At 33.6% G+C, this 22,864-nt stretch overlaps 1 protein-coding gene across 6 annotated transcripts; it reads right to left on the reverse strand.

Annotated features, from left to right (window-relative positions):
* Positions 1-832: 832 nt before the first annotated feature.
* LOC127871679 (alpha-(1,3)-fucosyltransferase C-like) lies at positions 833-21,394 on the reverse strand. Of its 6 annotated transcripts, XM_052414809.1 has the most exons (6): positions 13,863-17,081; positions 12,894-13,333; positions 8,905-9,726; positions 7,052-7,405; positions 4,519-4,596; positions 833-4,324 (listed from the first exon to the last, which is right to left on the reverse strand). In XM_052414809.1, exons 1-4 carry the CDS (start codon positions 13,913-13,915, stop codon positions 7,356-7,358), a joined length of 1,365 nt encoding a protein of 454 aa, XP_052270769.1. In that variant the 5' UTR covers positions 13,916-17,081; the 3' UTR covers positions 833-4,324; positions 4,519-4,596; positions 7,052-7,355. The 6 variants fall into 6 exon arrangements, with proteins under 6 accessions (XP_052270769.1, XP_052270771.1, XP_052270770.1 ...); XM_052414811.1 differs by lacking the exon at positions 13,863-17,081 and adding an exon at positions 20,454-21,394 and having other exon boundaries at positions 7,052-9,726; positions 12,894-13,163; XM_052414810.1 differs by lacking the exon at positions 13,863-17,081 and adding an exon at positions 17,088-19,724 and having other exon boundaries at positions 7,052-9,726; positions 12,894-13,163.
* Positions 21,395-22,864: the final 1,470 nt, after the last annotated feature.

Below are 22,864 nucleotides of genomic sequence, written 5' to 3' on the forward strand. Positions count from 1 at the left end.
GTTTGTGGTTTTGTTTTATAACATTATAAACTTGTGGGGACATGAATGCTGTTCATTCCATGTCCAGTAATTATCCTGAATAAACTTAAAAATAAAAACTCACAATTTTATAAAATGTGTAATCTTAACATAAAAGTTTTGTATTTTCTTTAACTATGTCGATGTCATGTCAAATGTCAGCAAGTAAGCAAGTGTGTACTTGACACTGTCCGTAGCATGACTCTGTCCAGCATGGATGGATTTTCGCTAGGTCAAAGATGACATCTCAATGTCAACGTTCAAATTTAGGAAATTTGTACGTGACACTTTGCCTTGAACATTACAATTTCCATCATGGATGGATTTTCAAATAACTAGAAAGAAGTGGTCAGCAGCTTGTCATGATTAAGAACCAGTTCAACTGGTCTTAGCACATGATTTGTGACTATCGTCCCAAATGTAACTGATATTTACTCAAGATAAATTGCTTACATTATTAACGTCACCGATTCGAAATCAAGGGAAATAACTCTATGACACTGTGTCCCATTACTTTTTCCATCCTTGAATGTTTTCTCATACGCTCTAACAAATTGTATTGGCAGTCTCAGCATTTATTTATTTATATAAATTTACAAATAAATATTTATTTGTTATGTTTTTTTACTACCATATTTCAATTACAGTACAGTTATTCCCCGTTTAAATAAAAAAATGTCAACGTCACACATCAATATCAAAGGGTAAAAATACTCTTGTACAAATTAATGATTTTCATATAACTTTGCAGTACTTATTAGCAACTCTAACCAAGTCCGTAGGTCGAAATAGTAAAATGATTTTCGGATGATAGCTCAAGAACGCTTTTGCCTAGGATCATGACACTTCATAGGTACATTGATCGTGACTCGCAGATGACCCCTATTGATTTTCAGGTCACTAGGTCAAAGGTCAAGGTCACAGTGAAAAAAAACGTATTCACACAATGGCTGCCACTACAATGGACAGCCCATATGGGGGGCATGCATGTTTTACAAACAGCCCTTGTTTACTCTGTGATCCAGTTTATCACAATGACAGCAAATAATATCTCAACATATAGTTTTTAGATATGACCAAACACTCCTAAATGTATTAAACTTCTAAATATCATAATGAACGTTTATCAATAAGACTAGCGTCTTTTATTTGCAAAGCTTATCTGCATGAATCAACAGCGTACATACAAAACATGTTCGTGAGCTTTTAATCAATATTAAACCCGATAATTTTTTTTTATTTCCTTCGATTTGTATAAATGCATTAGTGTAGCCTAGCATGTAGTTCTACATGGAACACTTAGTTTTTTCTTGTAATTATTCGACAAAAAGTTATTTTTCTTAAATTAAAGTTGGGTTGAAAAAAGAAAGGAAATGTCAACCTGTTAAGTTCACGATGTGTCACCATTAATATTTAATGCTAAAACTGACAAACTTTGTCAGACTTAATGTTCACTTCCAATTTAATTTGTCTCTTTACATTGTACGATATAATCGTGTTTGACATTTAAATAGATAAATGTGCTCTCCCGGACAGCTTTTTCAAATATCGAATGTTTACAGAGATATTTGGTAAGTCTGTCGTTTGAAGAGTCCAATGTTTGATAAGACACATGAGTAAATACAATTACCCAACGACAGTCACGTTCATATATAGGTAAGATAATCCAGACTTGGTGTGTCGATACATTTTCAGATAAGAACAGAACCGAACAGAAATTTTATTACGACTTGTACATAGTACATCGTCAGTCTAAATCATGTTATAATAAACATACCAAAAGGTCATGTGAAAAGAAAAAGATTATACAGTTGTAAAAGTTGTACATCCTATCTAACATAATACATGACAGTGGTGGGTAAACATAAAATAGTGAAGACAGGAAAAAATCGATTTTTTTCAAAGTGTGTCTTCAACAGAGTGGCAAACAGTTTTAAGCATTTATGGAAAATAAACTAACATCAACAAATGCTATGTGCATAATAATGATTAAATTATATTAGAAAGAAATAGCTCACGAACTTTGCATGAAGCAAATTTGGCGCCAAATTTAACAATCAGACAGTAAATGGCAATTGGTTATCTTACATATATTATGCACAAATATATTTAATAAGTGAGTACATTAGAAATGTTACATAACACAACTACAATTACGCAGTTTCGTATCCAGTATGAATACAAGTAAATTTACACTTCTTGCGAAAATATAATTACACAAACAACTATAATAAACATATAAACAAAATCAAACCCGCGGAACATAAAATTCAGCTGGTGGTATTCTTTTACATTTTGAAAATAGTGTATAATTTTAGTTTTATAATAAAAAAAATCCTGAATTAAGAAAAGTAAAAATACCAACGGTAAAATTATTTCACCACGTGTTTGGTTATGAAGTCAGGGATTTGATCCAGCTATGCTCTGCGCGTAGGTTGGTTGTGATGTTAAACCTCTTGTTTTCATGTATTTTCCATCAATGTTATGTCTATTTAAAATCAATGAATTCATAGCAAAAGATGTTCTTAATATTTATTTGCATCTTTTCAACTGTACTTTCTATATGGTAAAATAAAAAACATAGAAAACATTTGGATGTAATACTTCAACAAGAACACTAATTCGAAAACACTATTGCGGATGGGTAGGGGTGTTACTTTTTTGTTAAATGTTATAATATCGTCAAAAAGTTTTATATTTATTCTTAAAAAAGTCCATTAATTCACACAATTTTGTAGTTTAGCAGGTGGAAATTCGTTTTTTGTAAACTATGACTTATAGTTAATGCTAAATATTAAATTTTATTCTAAAATAATGTGGTAACCTATATTTTTTCAATCTTGTTTTATTGTGAGAACATAAATTGACGACAATAAAAGAGTGGCACAATTATATTTTTACAACTCTTTAAATCTCAGTTATGTGACTACCATAGTAAGATTTTTATCGGTTATATCGGTCGTATAGAAATCACGATTTCTTAACATTGTTGAAATTCAATTCATTTTATGTGTATTGCATAACTTTTCTTCAATATAAGTCCGTGTACTTAAGCTTGCTAACTACTGAAACTTTGCCAGTTTCAACTTGAATTCGTGATTATCTTCAGTTTCGACACAAGTTGAAATTAACAAAAGTGCATGTTGCGCAATGGGAAATAAAATCAAAACAAGGTAGGTGACCCTATGCTTAAATTTCATTTTTCATAGAGAATTTGTTTGTTGATTTTTTTTTCAGACAAATTTGCAAATATATCTATAATTGAGGACAAAAATCGCCGAAACTGGCGCAACAGCCTTTAAAGTGTAGCGTTCTGATTTAACATATTTTAACAAAAACATTTTATTTTATTTAACAATATATATAAGCATTTACACAAAATGTAAACTATAGAAACCTTTACGTTTTGTTTGTTACCAGTCTGGAGTTGATTCCAACGCATACTCATGACCGTGGGTTATTCGACAAAAATATTATTTAAAGACGTATTTTTAAATTAACATTTTCAACACTTATTACCCGATCATAATGCACTATGTGAGAACTTCCTAAAGATACCATACCTTTGTGGAAATAAATCAAATGCAACAGATATAACATTTCTAAAAAATATATAGAAACATTCACTAGGGCATAAATTCACAACAATTTTTTTTCCATATATGACATATTATAACCTGTTTTTATGCCCCCGGATCGAAAGATCGGGGGGTATATTGTTTTTGGCCTGTCTGTCATTGTATGTGTCCGTGTGTGTGTCCCAAAACTGTAACCTTTTTCATAACTTTTGCAATATTGAACGTAGCAACTTTATATTTGGCATGCATGTGTATCTCATGTAGCCGCACATTTTGAGTGGTAAAAGGTCAAGGTCATTCTTCAAGGTCAAATGTCAAAAATAAAATAAAAGCGGCGCATTAAGGGGCATTGTGTTTCTGACAAACACATCTCTTGTTTTACTTTTTGATTGTAAAAACTAAAATTTGATCATTATCCAATAGTCCTACAATTATGGTGTTTTGCCTGTAGCAGACGGATGATGGTTTTACCACTCCGCCTTCTTGTGTTAACAGAGAGGCAATCTTCTTTTTCCCCTTGCTGTCTGCCTGTATAACAGAGTTGGACGTGTGCCCACAGACAATAACCTGTCCGTACGTAGTAACGTGAACGGTATGTGGATGTTGAAGTGCAGGATCACTTAACTCGGACATAACTGTACCATCACTGGCCAGGGTGAGGAGTTTATGGTGGGAGTTGCTTGACACGTATAATTTGTCACCAGCGAAGCCAACGGCACACTTGTACACTGAATATCAATATGGTTTGAATTTTGAAAAAGGATAAATAAATATGATAAAGTTATCATAAGGATATTTATACAATCGGCCAATCGAGAAAAATACACATGCAACAAAATAATTGCGTATTTAGTGAATGCATATGTTAACTCATGTTCTTCAGTGATTACATAGAATTGTATTTTATACGGAAACCCTTTACCTGTGAATTTATCAGTGGTATCTTCGTACAGTTTTTTCACCTGTGTCCCCGTCATCGTGTACTGGTATAGTGCAGTACCTGAGGTGACATACAAGATATCCTTATGGTGGGCGATACCGTAACAACTGTGCGATAGTGGATGATTCGTGTCGACTCTCAGCTTCCCATTATTCAAACAGATAAACTGCAACGTATTTTTCTTCTTACTGCTATGAACTACACCCACTCTAAGTGGAGCAACCGAACATAGTGCATATGGAGAACCAGGCAAGGAGCTATGGCTGACCAGCTGGAACTGCCTGTCTAATAATTTTATTTTTTTGTTACTACAATCGGCAATAAGAATGTGGCCATCAGGAAGACAAAGAATGCTTCGAATAACACAAATTTGGGTGTCAATATTTAGCATTTTCACACAATGCTCTGTTTTTTACCAGTAAGAACAATATCTTGGTCTTGCTTATCACACGTCGGTAATAGCGGATTATCATAAACAATACTACCAAAACCTGGTAGCTTGGACAAATACTGTAAAATATCCGAGTCAGGTTGAAATATTAAAGTCAATTCGCTCTCTGACGAGTTTTCACAAAGAAAAGATTCCGAATCATTCCGATAGTTCGTCGTTTGTATTTTTCAAGTTTGTTACGGTGGTACTTAGGCGTTCTATATCTTTAACAAACGCAGAGTAATAAAAAATGTATAGTTTTCATAATAATCCTATACACGTGTTTATAAACAGGCTTTCACAAAAACAAACGTGGAAATCGATGCACGATAAACCCGTGTTTACCTTACCAAATACATTTACCAACGACACATGCGCAATATGTTGGCATCTATAGAGTCTATATATAAAGTACCATCAGACTAGCGAACGTCAAAGATACATTAGAAATGCATTACTTCTCTTGTGTCGACTCCTTCCTCATCCCGTTATAGATGTACGCTTCAAATTGTTTTTGTATAACGATGGTATTTTTACAGGGCGAAATGTGTTGAGGACAATATCAAAACAGCGCAAAAGCTTCTTTTGTATAACTGTTTAAGCCCAGAAACATTATAGAGCTCGGTAACGATGTTTCTGAAGATATGAACGATAACTGGTCTTTTTCCTAGATCAAGCGAATTGTTTTGGCTATGTCCGCTTTGTTAATATATGTGTGATCTGTGTGAAAGATCTTATTAATTCTGCAATAAGAGTATTTGATAAATGTTTACCTAGATAGATCTATGTAAATATGAAGAATGATCAACGGAAGAGGAATGGTTCGAGGCAATTAGCCAAAAATTAAGTACCTGATGCAATAGACGGCACACGTCATGATATTTTCATACCAACGGAAACTCAGGAGCAATATTTCTCCGGCCGAAAAAATAGCACTGTGTGCATTACAAGATTAATCGATAATAAAGCTAAAATTCGACATGTTGAGTCTGGATTTCAGAGCGATCAAAATGACGCTCAACATTTTTGATTAATGACCAGAATTCCAGAGGATTTGGAGTTTTCAGACGACAGGTATTTACTTTGAGATAGCATTTGTTCCAACGGTTATCCAGTTTTGACACCACTCTCAGTTGCGCAATTATGCCCAAACCAAGCTGACAACAATCTGCGTTGTAGACGATCGAGCCGATAACAAAGGAGGAGCAAACCATTTGTTGAACATGAAACTAGCCAGATCAATGGTAACATATGTGTCAGCAAAATATGGAGTGGAGACGAAAAACTTTCGCGTCGTCAATACACCTGCACTGCCTTGTTTGCAGGAGAGGCAACGATTTTATGTAAACTCGTAAATGTTATATGTATTTAAATTCACGAGGTTTACAATTTATTTAAAAACTATTTTATCACAACGTTATCGCTTTTCGGTAGATTGGCAAACTAAATATGTATGGTTATGGCCTTATGTAAACCCGTCACCGGTTTATGTATTGAATTTCGCCTGATTAACACTTATGTTGACAACAATTAATCACAACGTTATCGCTGTAGGGTAAATTGGTAAAATAAATGTTCAATTATCCAAAAACTGCTATCTTTCCTAGTTCATTTTCCACGTTCAAATTCGTGTATTACGTTCACAAGTTCAATTATAGAGCCTTTGATGTTTATCAAAATATAACGACAACGATTAAGTACGAAACAAGGATGCGTATTTGCCGACTAACAATATCAGAAAAACTATCAACTATTGCTTAATAATAATAAGAATAATAATAATATTATTATTTATTATTATTATTATCATTATTATTATTATTATTATTATTATAATTATTATTATTATTATTATAACAAGATAAACATATTGCCTGTATGTCATTATTTTGAAAACATGTCAATATTAAGGAGAAATACCCTCGATATGCCCCTTAAATGCAACAGTACATGCTACATTACTACAGATAACATTACAACAAGACCGGTGATTCTACGATTTATATCATTTTTGTATAGTGTATGCTTTTGTAATTGTATCATAGATAGAAAAAACAGAAAGTGCAGCAACAACCATTAACATACCGATGATTTAGCAGATCGCATGTTATGCAGCACAGCTGGCCATGGTCTTCGCAGAACAGTTCTAATTTCTTGTCAGCGTGTTCATTACACTTCTCGAGAAAGTCCTCCGTAACCTTCGAGACAGGCCACAAATTTAATTCCCCTCTCTCGTAGGTGGTGTGTTTTTTTAAACAGTTGTTTATGGAAATTTAAACATTGCTCACAATAAAACTTTGAACACAGTTTACAATAAAACAAGGCCTCGATTTGAATGTCTTCTTCTAGACATGATGAACAGCAGTAATCCACAAATACATCTGATCCTTTACTCGCCGTAGACTGGGTAGCCATGTTGTTGTCTTTTCACTGGCGTTTCTGAATAAGTTTAAACTCTTTCTATACTGCACTGTAGGTTTAATGTTTATGCACCTGTTTTGAAATTCTGATTGAATTTTAAACTTTGAATAAATGCCTTCACACAGGCGTTTTGCTGCAATAAATTAGTAAAGCTATAATAACTAAAAAGATGTGATATCCTTATTGAGTCTAAAGGTTCATATAGTCATATGACTTAAACGGTGAACTTCCCGTCTTGCTATCGTCGAACTATAAGATTGATAACCTGTTTGGTCTATAAATATACAGAGGACAACAATTTTCTTTCATTTTGTAGATGCAAAACGAAACGTTTCGGCCAATTTAGCAACATTAGACGATTTGGGCCACTTAAGCAAAATTAGACGATTTGCAATAACAGCATACAAAATACAACCAAACGTTATTTTTATGATATTTTCATTTGCCAACCTCAATGTATTTTAACGGTTTAATTAAATGGTACAAAAATGTATTCGTTTAATAAGTTTTGCTTATATATATATATATATATATATGTATGTATATACATGTGATATCTACCCAGCTCACCAGACACTTGCATTACATGTGTTAAGTTTAACTTTAAATAATCGTTTACAAAATTTCTCATGGATTCTTTCTAATTCCTTAGATTTAATATAGCCCCAAACTTCAGAAGAAGAGATTAAAATGGAACCAACAAATGCGTAAACAGATTGACAAAATATTTTGATTTAAATCATAGTCATGACATTTAGATAATAAAATATTCATTGTTTTTAATGCTGTACCCGTTAAGTTTCCTGATTCAATGTGGAACTCCCAGTATAATTAAAAACAGCTCAAAGATAGTTAAAATCATTCACAACTTGAACGGCATGTTCAATATAGGTCCACTTTTCATTCGGCAATAATCCGCATCTTTTCCGAAATACTGTATTTTTGTTTTCTCTGTATTAACTTTTAATATCAATAAATTGCAATAATAATGATGATTATCTAAATGATTTTTAATTCCATCGGGCGTTTTACCTACAATAGCCGTATCATCAGCAAATAAAAGTAAAATCAAGTCAATGTCATCAATATGCAATCCGGATTGTAAATCATTTTGTTAAAACAAGTAGAGATCTTCTACAAACAAAGAAAGTAATAAAGGGGCATAACTTCAGACTAGTCGGGAACCAGATTGCATCAGCACTAACCTGGTACCAGCCTGCATTAAGACTAGTCGGGTACCAAATTGCATCAACACAAGGTTTGTACATGTACCTGACTGCATTAAGCTATGCATATTGACAGGCCGGGTACCGGACTAATAAAGACAAGACGGGTACCAGAATGCGTTACGAAAAGCCGGCTAGCAGGCTGAAAAACGGCAAGCAGGGTACCGCAGTGCAAAAAATCGAATCAGGACTTGCAGCGATCTTGTCGATAATGATCATGCATCGACGTATACACTTTCTTGTTTTCATCTAACTTGTTTAGCTTTTGACATAATGTACAAAAAGATTTACTGTAACTTTTGTCGTCTTCAGCAAGTATCCCGTTACACTGAACACTATGCTTCTTCGCTAACATTTCAACATACTTCGTTTTATTGCCTGCTAACGTTTTTAAATATTCCACCATTTTAGCCGGGCTGTCGAAATTGGCGGAATCTATGTAGGAGTTTTCCGGAAGTAGCCTTTTATAGTCCGCACCACCTCGGACTACTTGTATGACGTCATAGTTATAATGTGCAAACAGCTTTTCTGTCACATAATCTTCGCAAATGGAATTTTCAAACGAAAAGTAGAAAAAGTAATGACTTAATGTTTGATTTATATCATCGGATTGGAATCTTGGAAGATGCAATCCCTCTTGACTGCATCCACCATATATATCGATCTCTAAACTGGCATTCTTTAATTCCTGAACATAGTCTTCCCTCCTTCCGGGTGTTCTGCAGTTACTGACAAACCATGCTACCAATTTAGTCTTATTCTTATAAATAGCGCTGTAATTTCGACTGTATGCATCAGAACGTCTCTCCAGAGTTCCGTATGGAAAGAATATATCGGCATCGTGCATGTAGGTCATGGACCAATTCATTGTGGAAGCCCATCCTTCAGCAAAATAAGGCTGGCCTAACCCGCCATAGTAGGATGGGGCTTCGAGGGTGAAAAATACCCAGGCTTGATCAGGGTTGCGTTTGTCAGGGGTAACAGGTGGTTGGTTTCCCAAGCCGCTCGAAATGGTAAAGATCACCGCGGCCGCAGTATCAAAAAGCTTCATGTCTGTCGAAGTATGACAGTTCCGGTATTCGCAATTCTGTAACGTCTTCTCTAGAATATGCTCTGTAAAATAAGAGAATACAAGTATGAATTGATCGCTTAATTCATATATGGTTGCGAGCTGCGTATTGCCGTATTTAATAAAGGATACCCTGTAGAATTTCATGCGACATATGCCACGAAGTATATGATTGTCAATGCGACAGTACATCAATCACTGAACAAAGAGCTGGATGTGAAACATATACAATTTTAAAGCGAAAATAATAATTCCTGACCTTTGAGCTTGAGCGACCTTGATCTTTTATTTAGCAGATTGTGTATGTTATATGGATGCATATTATTAATAATTGTAAGGCCTTACCAAGTTAAGAAAGCAAGCAATATTTTACTTTCTCCTTAAATTAAATTGTAACCTTGACCTTTATCTTAGAAGCATGGGAATTATACGCGACACAAGCCCGACCGATCTATATTGTTTGTGCCGATGTTCTGTATCCCAGATGAAATTTCAATGATTTGTAATATATATTCACTCAATTAAGTTTTGAATACACATACAGAATGCTACACAAAGATTTGGAAGATATTAGCATAGTGGTAATTAACTTTTTGTTTCATTAATTAACAAAAAAATATCGACGACCTAACTTATCTTTTTTAACGAAGTTAGTGAAAAAATAATAATTGTTTGGCCTTACTGTGTGCGATATTGGAAAGCAGTGAAAACAAAGTCTCAATGATCATTGGAAATCCATTAATACACTTTCTTTATTTATTCAATCGTAAACAGTTAATAAACATTTCGATTATCGATACAATTGTAACAATTATTATTGGCACTTAACAATTCTTTAATTACAATCTCCGGCATATCCGCTCTTCGTACCATTAAATAACATCAGATATATATTTATTACATGCAATTCAACTTCAACATTTATAATTACAAAGAGTCTTCCAATAAGTCTAAGATGTTTTTTTTATCAAAATTTATCAGAACTTTCACTTTATAAAAACTTAAAGTCTCTATAACGCTAAAAATCAACGAAGATGTCGTAAAGTATGTCGTAAAATAAAGTTAACACTTAAACAATCAGTGTTCCTAATAGCAATAGCCACACTTCCAATGCTAGATGAGGTACGATTACATAGGGTTTTTTTTTAGATACAAAATGCTCGTTTTTATTTATGTGTGAACACAATAAATCCATGCTAATTTCCTGCGAATATATTTATTCATACGACACACGAACACTAAAATGGTACCATGTTAAAACCATAATAAAAACGAGCATTTTGTATCCACAAACATCTATTTTACCAGACCACATCTGGCGTTGAAATTTCGGCAATTGTCATAAGGAACAATGATTTTTAATTATTTAGCTTTATTTTACGAAATATTGTACGAAATTTTCGTTGATTTTGAGAAGTACGTTACTATGTTCTTGTTTGTTGTTTACTTGAGAAATATTTTTCTGTGCATATATGAACAGATTCATCATTTACATAATATACTACAAACCTTGATAAAATTGAGAGGTTGTTTTGTTTTTTTCCATATTGTTGATATATTTTGTTTTTTAATTTATTGTGACACAATACATAGAATATATGGTTGATGACTCTTCATATCATGTGATATCAGACTCGTCCAATATGGCGTGTGAAAAGGCTCAGTAAGCCTCGCCTTTTCCTACGCCATATCAGCCTCGTCTGATATCACTTGATATCAAAAGTCACCAAACATAAATTCTATATTTATACATTTGGATAAAAACAGCATAATTGAGCGTTGACTGTTTTACAGAACACGCACTTAATTACATTTTTGAAGTCATATTAATTATCTTGACTAAAATGAACTTACTTTTATCTTAATATTGGTCAAATTATGGTTTAGTTATTATATTGTCCAGACAGTGAAATAGCTTAGCATGAAAGGAAATCAATTGATTATCTTCAGAATATATATCGGTATAAAAACGGAATAAATGTAGAAAAGATCAGTTGTGTGATGAGAAATATGTTCTGTACTTCTCTGTAAACAAAATCGAAGACATAAGGGAACCAGATGTGAGATCGAGATTTATGTAGCCAACAATAGCATAACTATTTCGCTCTGTCGTATTGTTCTCTCGCGTTGTCTTTTGTGCATAAGTTTGGCTGTAATAATAAACCATTACATTTCGAACGTATTTGTTTACGTATCTTTCAAAGCCTAATGTTAATATACTATCCACGGCTTTAGTGTTCTTTGAATATGCGATAAATCATAAACCTATCGTATGTCACATGCGTATTCATTTTCGAGAGGTCAATAGACATGTCGCTTGAAAAGCAGCTATTATTAATAATCAGTACAGTTAACTTTATTTTAAAGCATGTTTTGTAAGGCAGTGTCGCATTCCTTGCGTTAGGCAAACAGATTGAAATGTGATACATCGTACACATTTGAAGTACAATTTGAAGTAATTAGTGTGTGACGAAAGTTGATCGATCGAAATAACGCGTAAGTTTTGGAACGTGGGGTTAACAGTTTCTACACCTGAACCGGGCTTGTTTGTTTATGTTGAAGTTGTATGTTTTATACAAAGCCGCTTTCATTTACTACAATGATTGTTCGAATAACTAAAAACAGTTTTCCCCTTTATTGATCCAGCATAATTTATTCCCACACAACCCACTCCTCCCAGAAAAAAAGGCTGAAAGCCGCGTTCTCGAGCAATAAAGAACTTTTCGTCCGAAAAAATTTCAAGCAATATTTATTAAAGCCACAAATGGTAAAGCCATGGATAGATTGGATTTAATGTCTTTTCGAAGCATCGATTTTGGAAGATTTTGATCCGATATCTGGTAGACATACAACCAAATGCATTTTTGACGAAGAGATCTCAACTATTATTTGGAGCAATATGTGTATTTCGATCATTTCGTAGTTTAGGCTCATAGGAGTTTTTCACAAATCAACATGCATTGAACAACTTATCATTTAGTATATTTTTAACCCCATTCTTACTATTTTAACTTAGACTATCGCATCGGACTTTTGGGTTCAAACATATGTGTTCGATGCTTTTAACAATGATATATATACTTGTTATATGAACATAGAGCACGTAAATAAAACTTTTGCCCTTAATACTTATCACATCATTTTTGGGCTTGTTACACCATTAAAAAATGTCCGTCAAAGAAATATACAGCTATTATATATGTAAAATTACCTGTCATCCAAGATGGCTTGTTGAACCAAAGAATTTTCTTATTATTGTCCCGTTGGGTTGACGTTGAGGATACGTCTATTAATGACGTATTCTGTCCTGGTGATTCAGATCGCATCGTTGTTACCGCGCCGAATCCCAACGGAACACTGGATGTTGGGGGAGGCGACCCGGTTGATTCCAGGCCGGACAATGCCAAAGTTGACCAATTAAAATGGTCAATGTATGAGATCATATCCCGGATAACTGTTCCATTTTCTTTGGGTCTGAAAACTGTCACCACCAATATGTTGTAGTTTGTATACTGCAAAGTGTAGCAAAACACCACCAAGCACATGATCAAAAGCACCGAGAAGCAACGAAAATTCTTCGATTTATATATTGACGTTTCAAAAGTTCCACTTTTACTTTTAGCGCCCATTATATTTCGCACAAAACTGCCCCTGTAAATATCGAGTGAAATCTTCCTACAGTTTATCAACTCAAAATCACTATTCTGTGCTATCCTAGATAATGTTCACATATATATTTTATTAAATCAAATGGTAGAATGAGCCTCATAGTTAATGGGCAATTATGGGCGGCTCGCTTCAAAGTAGATCGATATGTAAATAGTCCTACGTAAAACTCGATACACTGTGCACAAATGGTCTAAATTTTCGAAACTTATACAGACATATGGACACATCTCTGTTAAATTCAAAAGCGAATGTGCTATCTACCAACAAACATTTTTACTTGCAAATTTGACTAAACAAATTTAAAGGCACTTCTTTATTTTTATGTAATACGACACAATAGCAGTTGGCATTTAAAACATAAACGATAATTTTCATTAAAAATGCTCGTCAATTTATGTCGTTTCAACAGTCGAGAACTCCAATTGTTATTTGATAGTTACGGTTACATCATAACAACTTAAATAGTCAAGGTTATATTAATTAATCCGTGAACACGATGTCACGTAATTACCCATTGTTCGTTGATAACACACAGTAACAACCAAAGTTCATTTCTGTTTTCATCGAGATTTATTTCTGTCGAATATTTCTGTTAACAAAACGCGTGTTAATGTACACGAAATACAATTTTACAGCGTGGCAGCCAACATGGCTGCCACGTCAAGAAGACGTGACAACTCTCCAAATTCTTTTCAAATCTAACCGCATAATCCCCACTACTAACTAAAACACTGCATTTTATCCCCAGGTTAATTTACATAAAATCTACTTGTAATTTCCATTGGTCACCAAGGTCTGGGCTTATTACGGATTGGTTGACTTATTAGAATGTTCTAGAAGGAACAATCTATTCATGTATTTACTTGCTTGCCATATGCACTAAAATCTAATCAATTTATATTGGTTTAGAATAATCCCGTTACGTTCGTCAGTACTATAACTTTTGTACCCCAGACAACAGGTGACCTTTTCATCTTTGCTGTTTGTTGACCATGCGTGTTACTTATAATCTCGTATCTATATGCTGACTCTGGACTCATTGTGTTCTTATTTGGATTTAATCTTAAATCAGGTCTGACTTTCCATTTTATTGATTCCAATTATACCCCAGCCTGAGTGTAAACGTATTTGCGTTCTTACTTTAAATAAATCTTAAATCAGGTCTTAGTTTTGCAAATACCTCCCTGGATGTATTATTAAATTCTCAAACTTCATCTTAACATTGCATATACATATTATTGAAATATCCCATTATTAATTTCCATCATAAGAATAAACTCATGAGAATAAACGATATGTTAAAAGCTGTTACATGACACAACTTTCCCCTTATTTTATTTTTTTAAATATTTTATGATATTCAAAAAAATATTTATGATTTAAAAAAAAAAATTATTATTATTATTTTACAAGCGTCTCTGCTGAAATAGATAACATAAGTTATGTTACACAATATAAATGTCAATCGGTATGTAGCGGAGTACATCATCTGTTGGTCGTTGGCCTTCAATACGTCTGGTGTCGTCCATGTAGTGTTGAAGTCGTCACGTGGCGAATACGATGTTTATTTAATGTCATTGCCGCCGTCCTGAAGATAAGCCGATTGTAGGTTCGTCCGTGGCGATTGGAATGCGTTTGTTGATTCAGCTCTGCTTTCCGATGTTTAACTTGCGTCGTCGATTGTCGTTTCCGTTGTATTCATCGCTGTTGTTGTTTTCGTTGTCGTTTGTACTTTTGTTGATTGCCCCAGCGTCTTCATTTCTCTCGGGACATTAAGATCTTTGTCCATAATGCTCACGAGGTATTAACTATAGCAGTGTTCTCCTTGATGTCTTAGGCCTCGGAAGTATCATTCCAAATGCGTTATCTACGCACGTCAAACAGTTAAACGGCTGCATCTACTCTATAGTGTTTAACGTCACAAGTATTGTGTCCAGTGTTGCGTCACTTGGTGTCCTTCGAAATCTTCTGGCGTTGGTCCTCTTTTAGCGATAGAACCAGGTATTCACTTTGAGAGTAAACGCCGTGATGTTCCATCCTAATCATGTTGTTTGTTTCTTCTATTCGTTGAGGAAGGCGTTGTCTCGCGAAGTCGCTCTTCTTCGGCGTTGTCTTCAAATCTCGATCTTTCATCTGCGTTGTGGTGACACAAGTATCAGTTGTTCAAAATCATGGCAAACATTTATAAATATCCCCTAAAGTTCCTCTTAAATACCGTCATGACAACTTAATAGAACGCCTTAGTAAATACAACCTTTATTACACCAATTACTATCGAAACACTCCTTTAAACATTACATAACAGCTCGATATTTTACGTACGTGCTATCAGTAAATTTGTGACAGGTATGCGCTACTTTATTTACCTAGGGTATTGCACTTTAAACAGACGTATCGCGTTCGTATCTTAAAATCACTAATCTCCCGTGTATCATTATGCACTTAATGACATTTTCTATCGACATATGTACCTGGGCGCTCTTAAATACGCGCGTCGCTCTAAACAATTGTGAAATTTTTTATGAAAAGGGCAGACTTTTTTATATATGCATTCATAATACCAGAACATTTATCGGTATACTTCAAATTTCAAGTCTTGTTCTCCTAATGAACTAATCCCATAAATCTAATACAATAAGTATTCTTCCACCATGAGTAAATGGTAGGCTTCCATCATTTCGCAAATGATAGGCTCTCATAAACCTCTATGTACCTTATAGAGTTTATTCAATAACAGAAATTTAATGCGCATATATCAGTATATTTTAACTGCACAGTATTCGTGACAGAACACATTAAATTCTTACTTAAAATTACTCAAGACCTTCAATATTACCGATACTCTACATACATTTGCAATAAACACAATTACGTATACACATATTTACATAATATTTTTTGTGTGTGTCTGCCCTATTCATATTCGCAATCAACATTATTTTTCTTATTACTGTGCTTACCCTAGTTATTTCTTTATTCTATTAATGTATAAAACCATATACAATTAGTAAAGTATACTGATTTTTTGTGTACCTCTCTAAGTTACCATTTATGTGCAGTTTTCTATTTCATATCTTATATAAAATGATGTCAAAATCGGATATTCTCTAATGTTTATTCCTACCTTATAAGTTCCTTTAATATAATATCAAAATATTAAACTGCCTTCAAAAATCCTTAATTATAAAAATGTTAACGCCTCATATATCCGTATTCCTATAATGTCAAATTAATGAAACATTCTTCAAATATTCTCATTTCCTCATACGTTCTAATTTCATGACGACTTGCTAAAATATCAACAATTTAAAAAAATACCATCAATTACAAATGTATTTATATTATGCAAAAATGTTTCCGTACATAATTATATATTCTAATAATACAAAAAATATAGAAAATTCTTTAAATACCCTCAATTATCTGTGCGCATTTAATTTCAGTATTTCTATAACTCATAAAATTATGTAAATTTCAAATACTTTCTTATTCATTTATTTTATTCTCAATTTACCGATATTTTAGAAAAAATACTGATCAATGAATAACTGCATTGATTTTGATACTTGCATAATTTCGCCCTACACGATTAATTATTTCTTTAACACCTAACTACGTAAAATTCTTTAAAACAATTCTTAAAAATTTCGTTGTCATGACGCCTTTTACTTTTTATTTCTTACTTTAAAACATTTGTAATAAACCCCTGTTTGTCATAATTTATGTAAACACTGACCGTTTTCCATGTCGCGTTGGTTTTCTTTATTCCGTTGGCCTGTGATTCTGTATAGTGTTGTGTGTACTCCGTTTTCCAATGTTTTTCAATGTTCGTCCTGAAGTCAAGGCAACCATAAAATGTACTGTGTCACGTAATTACCCATTGTTCGTTGATAACACACAGTAACAACCAAAGTTCATTTCTGTTTTCATCGAGATTTATTTCTGTCGAATATTTCTGTTAACAAAACGCGTGTTAATGTACACGAAATACAATTTTACAGCGTGGCAGCCAACATGGCTGCCACGTCAAGAAGACGTGACAACTCTCCAAATTCTTTTCAAATCTAACCGCATAATCCCCACTACTAACTAAAACACTGCATTTTATCCCCAGGTTAATTTACATAAAATCTACTTGTAATTTCCATTGGTCACCAAGGTCTGGGCTTATTACGGATTGGTTGACTTATTAGAATGTTCTAGAAGGAACAATCTATTCATGTATTTACTTGCTTGCCATATGCACTAAAATCTAATCAATTTATATTGGTTTAGAATAATCCCGTTACGTTCGTCAGTACTATAACTTTTGTACCCCAGACAACAGGTGACCTTTTCATCTTTGCTGTTTGTTGACCATGCGTGTTACTTATAATCTCGTATCTATATGCTGACTCTGGACTCATTGTGTTCTTATTTGGATTTAATCTTAAATCAGGTCTGACTTTCCATTTTATTGATTCCAATTATACCCCAGCCTGAGTGTAAACGTATTTGCGTTCTTACTTTAAATAAATCTTAAATCAGGTCTTAGTTTTGCAAATACCTCCCTGGATGTATTATTAAATTCTCAAACTTCATCTTAACATTGCATATACATATTATTGAAATATCCCATTATTAATTTCCATCATAAGAATAAACTCATGAGAATAAACGATATGTTAAAAGCTGTTACATGACACAACTTTCCCCTTATTTTATTTTTTTAAATATTTTATGATATTCAAAAAAATATTTATGATTTAAAAAAAAAAATTATTATTATTATTTTACAAGCGTCTCTGCTGAAATAGATAACATAAGTTATGTTACACAATATAAATGTCAATCGGTATGTAGCGGAGTACATCATCTGTTGGTCGTTGGCCTTCAATACGTCTGGTGTCGTCCATGTAGTGTTGAAGTCGTCACGTGGCGAATACGATGTTTATTTAATGTCATTGCCGCCGTCCTGAAGATAAGCCGATTGTAGGTTCGTCCGTGGCGATTGGAATGCGTTTGTTGATTCAGCTCTGCTTTCCGATGTTTAACTTGCGTCGTCGATTGTCGTTTCCGTTGTATTCATCGCTGTTGTTGTTTTCGTTGTCGTTTGTACTTTTGTTGATGGCCCCAGCGTCTTCATTTCTCTCGGGACATTAAGATCTTTGTCCATAATGCTCACGAGGTATTAACTATAGCAGTGTTCTCCTTGATGTCTTAGGCCTCGGAAGTATCATTCCAAATGCGTTATCTACGCACGTCAAACAGTTAAACGGCTGCATCTACTCTATAGTGTTTAACGTCACAAGTATTGTGTCCAGTGTTGCGTCACTTGGTGTCCTTCGAAATCTTCTGGCGTTGGTCCTCTTTTAGCGATAGAACCAGGTATTCACTTTGAGAGTAAACGCCGTGATGTTCCATCCTAATCATGTTGTTTGTTTCTTCTATTCGTTGAGGAAGGCGTTGTCTCGCGAAGTCGCTCTTCTTCGGCGTTGTCTTCAAATCTCGATCTTTCATCTGCGTTGTGGTGACACAAGTATCAGTTGTTCAAAATCATGGCAAACATTTATAAATATCCCCTAAAGTTCCTCTTAAATACCGTCATGACAACTTAATAGAACGCCTTAGTAAATACAACCTTTATTACACCAATTACTATCGAAACACTCCTTTAAACATTACATAACAGCTCGATATTTTACGTACGTGCTATCAGTAAATTTGTGACAGGTATGCGCTACTTTATTTACCTAGGGTATTGCACTTTAAACAGACGTATCGCGTTCGTATCTTAAAATCACTAATCTCCCGTGTATCATTATGCACTTAATGACATTTTCTATCGACATATGTACCTGGGCGCTCTTAAATACGCGCGTCGCTCTAAACAATTGTGAAATTTTTTATGAAAAGGGCAGACTTTTTTATATATGCATTCATAATACCAGAACATTTATCGGTATACTTCAAATTTCAAGTCTTGTTCTCCTAATGAACTAATCCCATAAATCTAATACAATAAGTATTCTTCCACCATGAGTAAATGGTAGGCTTCCATCATTTCGCAAATGATAGGCTCTCATAAACCTCTATGTACCTTATAGAGTTTATTCAATAACAGAAATTTAATGCGCATATATCAGTATATTTTAACTGCACAGTATTCGTGACAGAACACATTAAATTCTTACTTAAAATTACTCAAGACCTTCAATATTACCGATACTCTACATACATTTGCAATAAACACAATTACGTATACACATATTTACATAATATTTTTTGTGTGTGTCTGCCCTATTCATATTCGCAATCAACATTATTTTTCTTATTACTGTGCTTACCCTAGTTATTTCTTTATTCTATTAATGTATAAAACCATATACAATTAGTAAAGTATACTGATTTTTTGTGTACCTCTCTAAGTTACCATTTATGTGCAGTTTTCTATTTCATATCTTATATAAAATGATGTCAAAATCGGATATTCTCTAATGTTTATTCCTACCTTATAAGTTCCTTTAATATAATATCAAAATATTAAACTGCCTTCAAAAATCCTTAATTATAAAAATGTTAACGCCTCATATATCCGTATTCCTATAATGTCAAATTAATGAAACATTCTTCAAATATTCTCATTTCCTCATACGTTCTAATTTCATGACGACTTGCTAAAATATCAACAATTTAAAAAAATACCATCAATTACAAATGTATTTATATTATGCAAAAATGTTTCCGTACATAATTATATATTCTAATAATACAAAAAATATAGAAAATTCTTTAAATACCCTCAATTATCTGTGCGCATTTAATTTCAGTATTTCTATAACTCATAAAATTATGTAAATTTCAAATACTTTCTTATTCATTTATTTTATTCTCAATTTACCGATATTTTAGAAAAAATACTGATCAATGAATAACTGCATTGATTTTGATACTTGCATAATTTCGCCGTACATGATTAATTATTTCTTTAACACCTAACTACGTAAAATTCTTTAAAACAATTCTTAAAAATTTCGTTGTCATGACGCCTTTTACTTTTTATTTCTTACTTTAAAACATTTGTAATAAACCCCTGTTTGTCATAATTTATGTAAACACTGACCGTTTTCCATGTCGCGTTGGTTTTCTTTATTCCGTTGGCCTGTGATTCTGTATAGTGTTGTGTGTACTCCGTTTTCCAATGTTTTTCAATGTACGTCCTGAAGTCAAGGCAACCATAAAATGTACTGTGTCACGTAATTACCCATTGTTCGTTGATAACACACAGTAACAACCAAAGTTCATTTCTGTTTTCATCGAGATTTATTTCTGTCGAATATTTCTGTTAACAAAACGCGTGTTAATGTACACGAAATACAATTTTACAGCGTGGCAGCCAACATGGCTGCCACGTCAAGAAGACGTGACAACTCTCCAAATTCTTTTCAAATATAACCGCAGAATCCCCACTACTAACTAAAACACTGCATTTTATCCCCAGGTTAATTTACATAAAATCTACTTGTAATTTCCATTGGTCACCAAGGTCTGGGCTTATTACGGATTGGTTGACTTATTAGAATGTTCTAGAAGGAACAATCTATTCATGTATTTACTTGCTTGCCATATGCACTAAAATCTAATCAATTTATATTGGTTTAGAATAATCCCGTTACGTTCGTCAGTACTATAACTTTTGTACCCCAGACAACAGGTGACCTTTTCATCTTTGCTGTTTGTTGACCATGCGTGTTACTTATAATCTCGTATCTATATGCTGACTCTGGACTCATTGTGTTCTTATTTGGATTTAATCTTAAATCAGGTCTGACTTTCCATTTTATTGATTCCAATTATACCCCAGCCTGAGTGTAAACGTATTTGCGTTCTTACTTTAAATAAATCTTAAATCAGGTCTTAGTTTTGCAAATACCTCCCTGGATGTATTATTAAATTCTCAAACTTCATCTTAACATTGCATATACATATTATTGAAATATCCCATTATTAATTTCCATCATAAGAATAAACTCATGAGAATAAACGATATGTTAAAAGCTGTTACATGACAACGAATTAGATTAGCAACTTTCTCAACACGAACAGCTAACCAAACAGAAAGCTCCCAAAAGTATATACCATGCGTATTGGGATTGTCCTACTAATGGTACAATTTTCTTTTGAAGCGTCTACGGCGTGAATTCTTCAAAGTGTTTTATGAACAATAATTATTAATGTTTTTGTTTTTGTCTCTGAAAATATCTACCATCGAAAAGAGAGAATATATTATTATTATCATTATTTTTATTGTATTATTCTTTTTTCAACACATTTGATTTCACGATTGCATACAATTACATGTATAATATGAAAAATAACGCAATAACACAAAAATGTTATGCAACCAGAAATGAAATAAAAACATGCAGCACATCTTTAGTTTAGTTCTTGAAATCTAAAGTTATTACTTTATAATAGGTACTTCGAAATAGCATATAAAACGTATCATCAATTTTACAAAGAAATGTTGTATAGATGGGTGATGTTATTGTAAAGTGTTGAATATTGACAACGTTTGGACTATTAAATTTGTTACAAAAAAACTTTTTACCACTAGTGTTGGCTGAAAAAAATATGGCTGATTGAAAATTACTAGCGTTGCCTTTATTATAGTGATATTATGAGCATTTTTAGTTCACCTGATTGCTCAGGTGAGCTTTTGTGACCGGTCTTTGTCCGTCGTATGTCCGCCCGTCCGTCCGTTAACATTTGTTCGTAAGCACTCTTTAGGCCACACTTCTTGTCCCATCTTCATGAAACTTGGTTAGAAGCTTTGTCCCAATGAAATCGAGTTCGAAACTGGGTTGTGTCGGGTCAAAAACTAGGTCACTAGGTCAAAAAAAAACAACTTGTTAACACCGTAGAAGTCACATTTCATGCCCAATCTTCATGTAACTTTGTCAAAATGTTTGTCTTAATAATATCTTGGTTTAGTTCAAAAGTGGTTCCGATCCGTTGAAAAACATGGCCGCCAGTTGGCGGGGCAGATTTCCTTATTTGGCTATAGAGAAACCTTGTAAACACTCTTGAAGTCACAATTTTTGCCCAATCATCATGAAAGTTGGTCAAAACATTGGTTCACTTAATGTCTCGGACGAGTTCGAAAATGGTCAAAATCGGTGAAAAAACATTGCCGCCAGTTGGCGGGGCATTTTTCTCTATATGTATATAGTGGCAGTTTTCCCTATTTGCCTATAGAGAAACCTTGTAAACACTCTAGAAGTCACATTTTTTGCCAAATCATCATGAAAGTTGGTCAAAACATTGGTTTTATTGATATCTCGGACGAGTTTGAAAATGGTCGGGATCGGTGAAAAAACATGGCCGCCAGTGGGCGGGGCATTTTAGTCCAATATGTATATAGTGAAAACATGTGAACAAAGTAGAAGTCACATTTGTGGCCCAATTTTCATGAAATTTGCTCAGAACATTTGTTTCCTTGATACGAGAGTTGAGTTAAAAAATGGTTCCGGT

The sequence above is a fragment of the Dreissena polymorpha genome, chromosome 3 (genome assembly GCF_020536995.1).
Source record: "Dreissena polymorpha isolate Duluth1 chromosome 3, UMN_Dpol_1.0, whole genome shotgun sequence".
Lineage (NCBI taxonomy): Eukaryota > Metazoa > Mollusca > Bivalvia > Myida > Dreissenidae > Dreissena > Dreissena polymorpha.

What these genes read in the sequence shown, in the direction of transcription:
- LOC127871679 (XM_052414806.1), bottom strand. Translation starts at nt 13,915, where the DNA reads ATGAAAACAGAAATGAACTTTGGTTGTTACTGTGTGTTATCAACGAAC. An exon ending in GTGTTATCAACGAACAATGG is followed by an intron (nt 13,334 to 13,862) that starts GTAATTACGTGA and finishes CGATATTTACAG; the next exon opens with GGGCAGTTTTGTGCGAAATA. An exon ending in CAAGCCATCTTGGATGACAG is followed by an intron (nt 9,727 to 12,893) that starts GTAATTTTACAT and finishes CTTATTTTACAG; the next exon opens with AGCATATTCTAGAGAAGACG.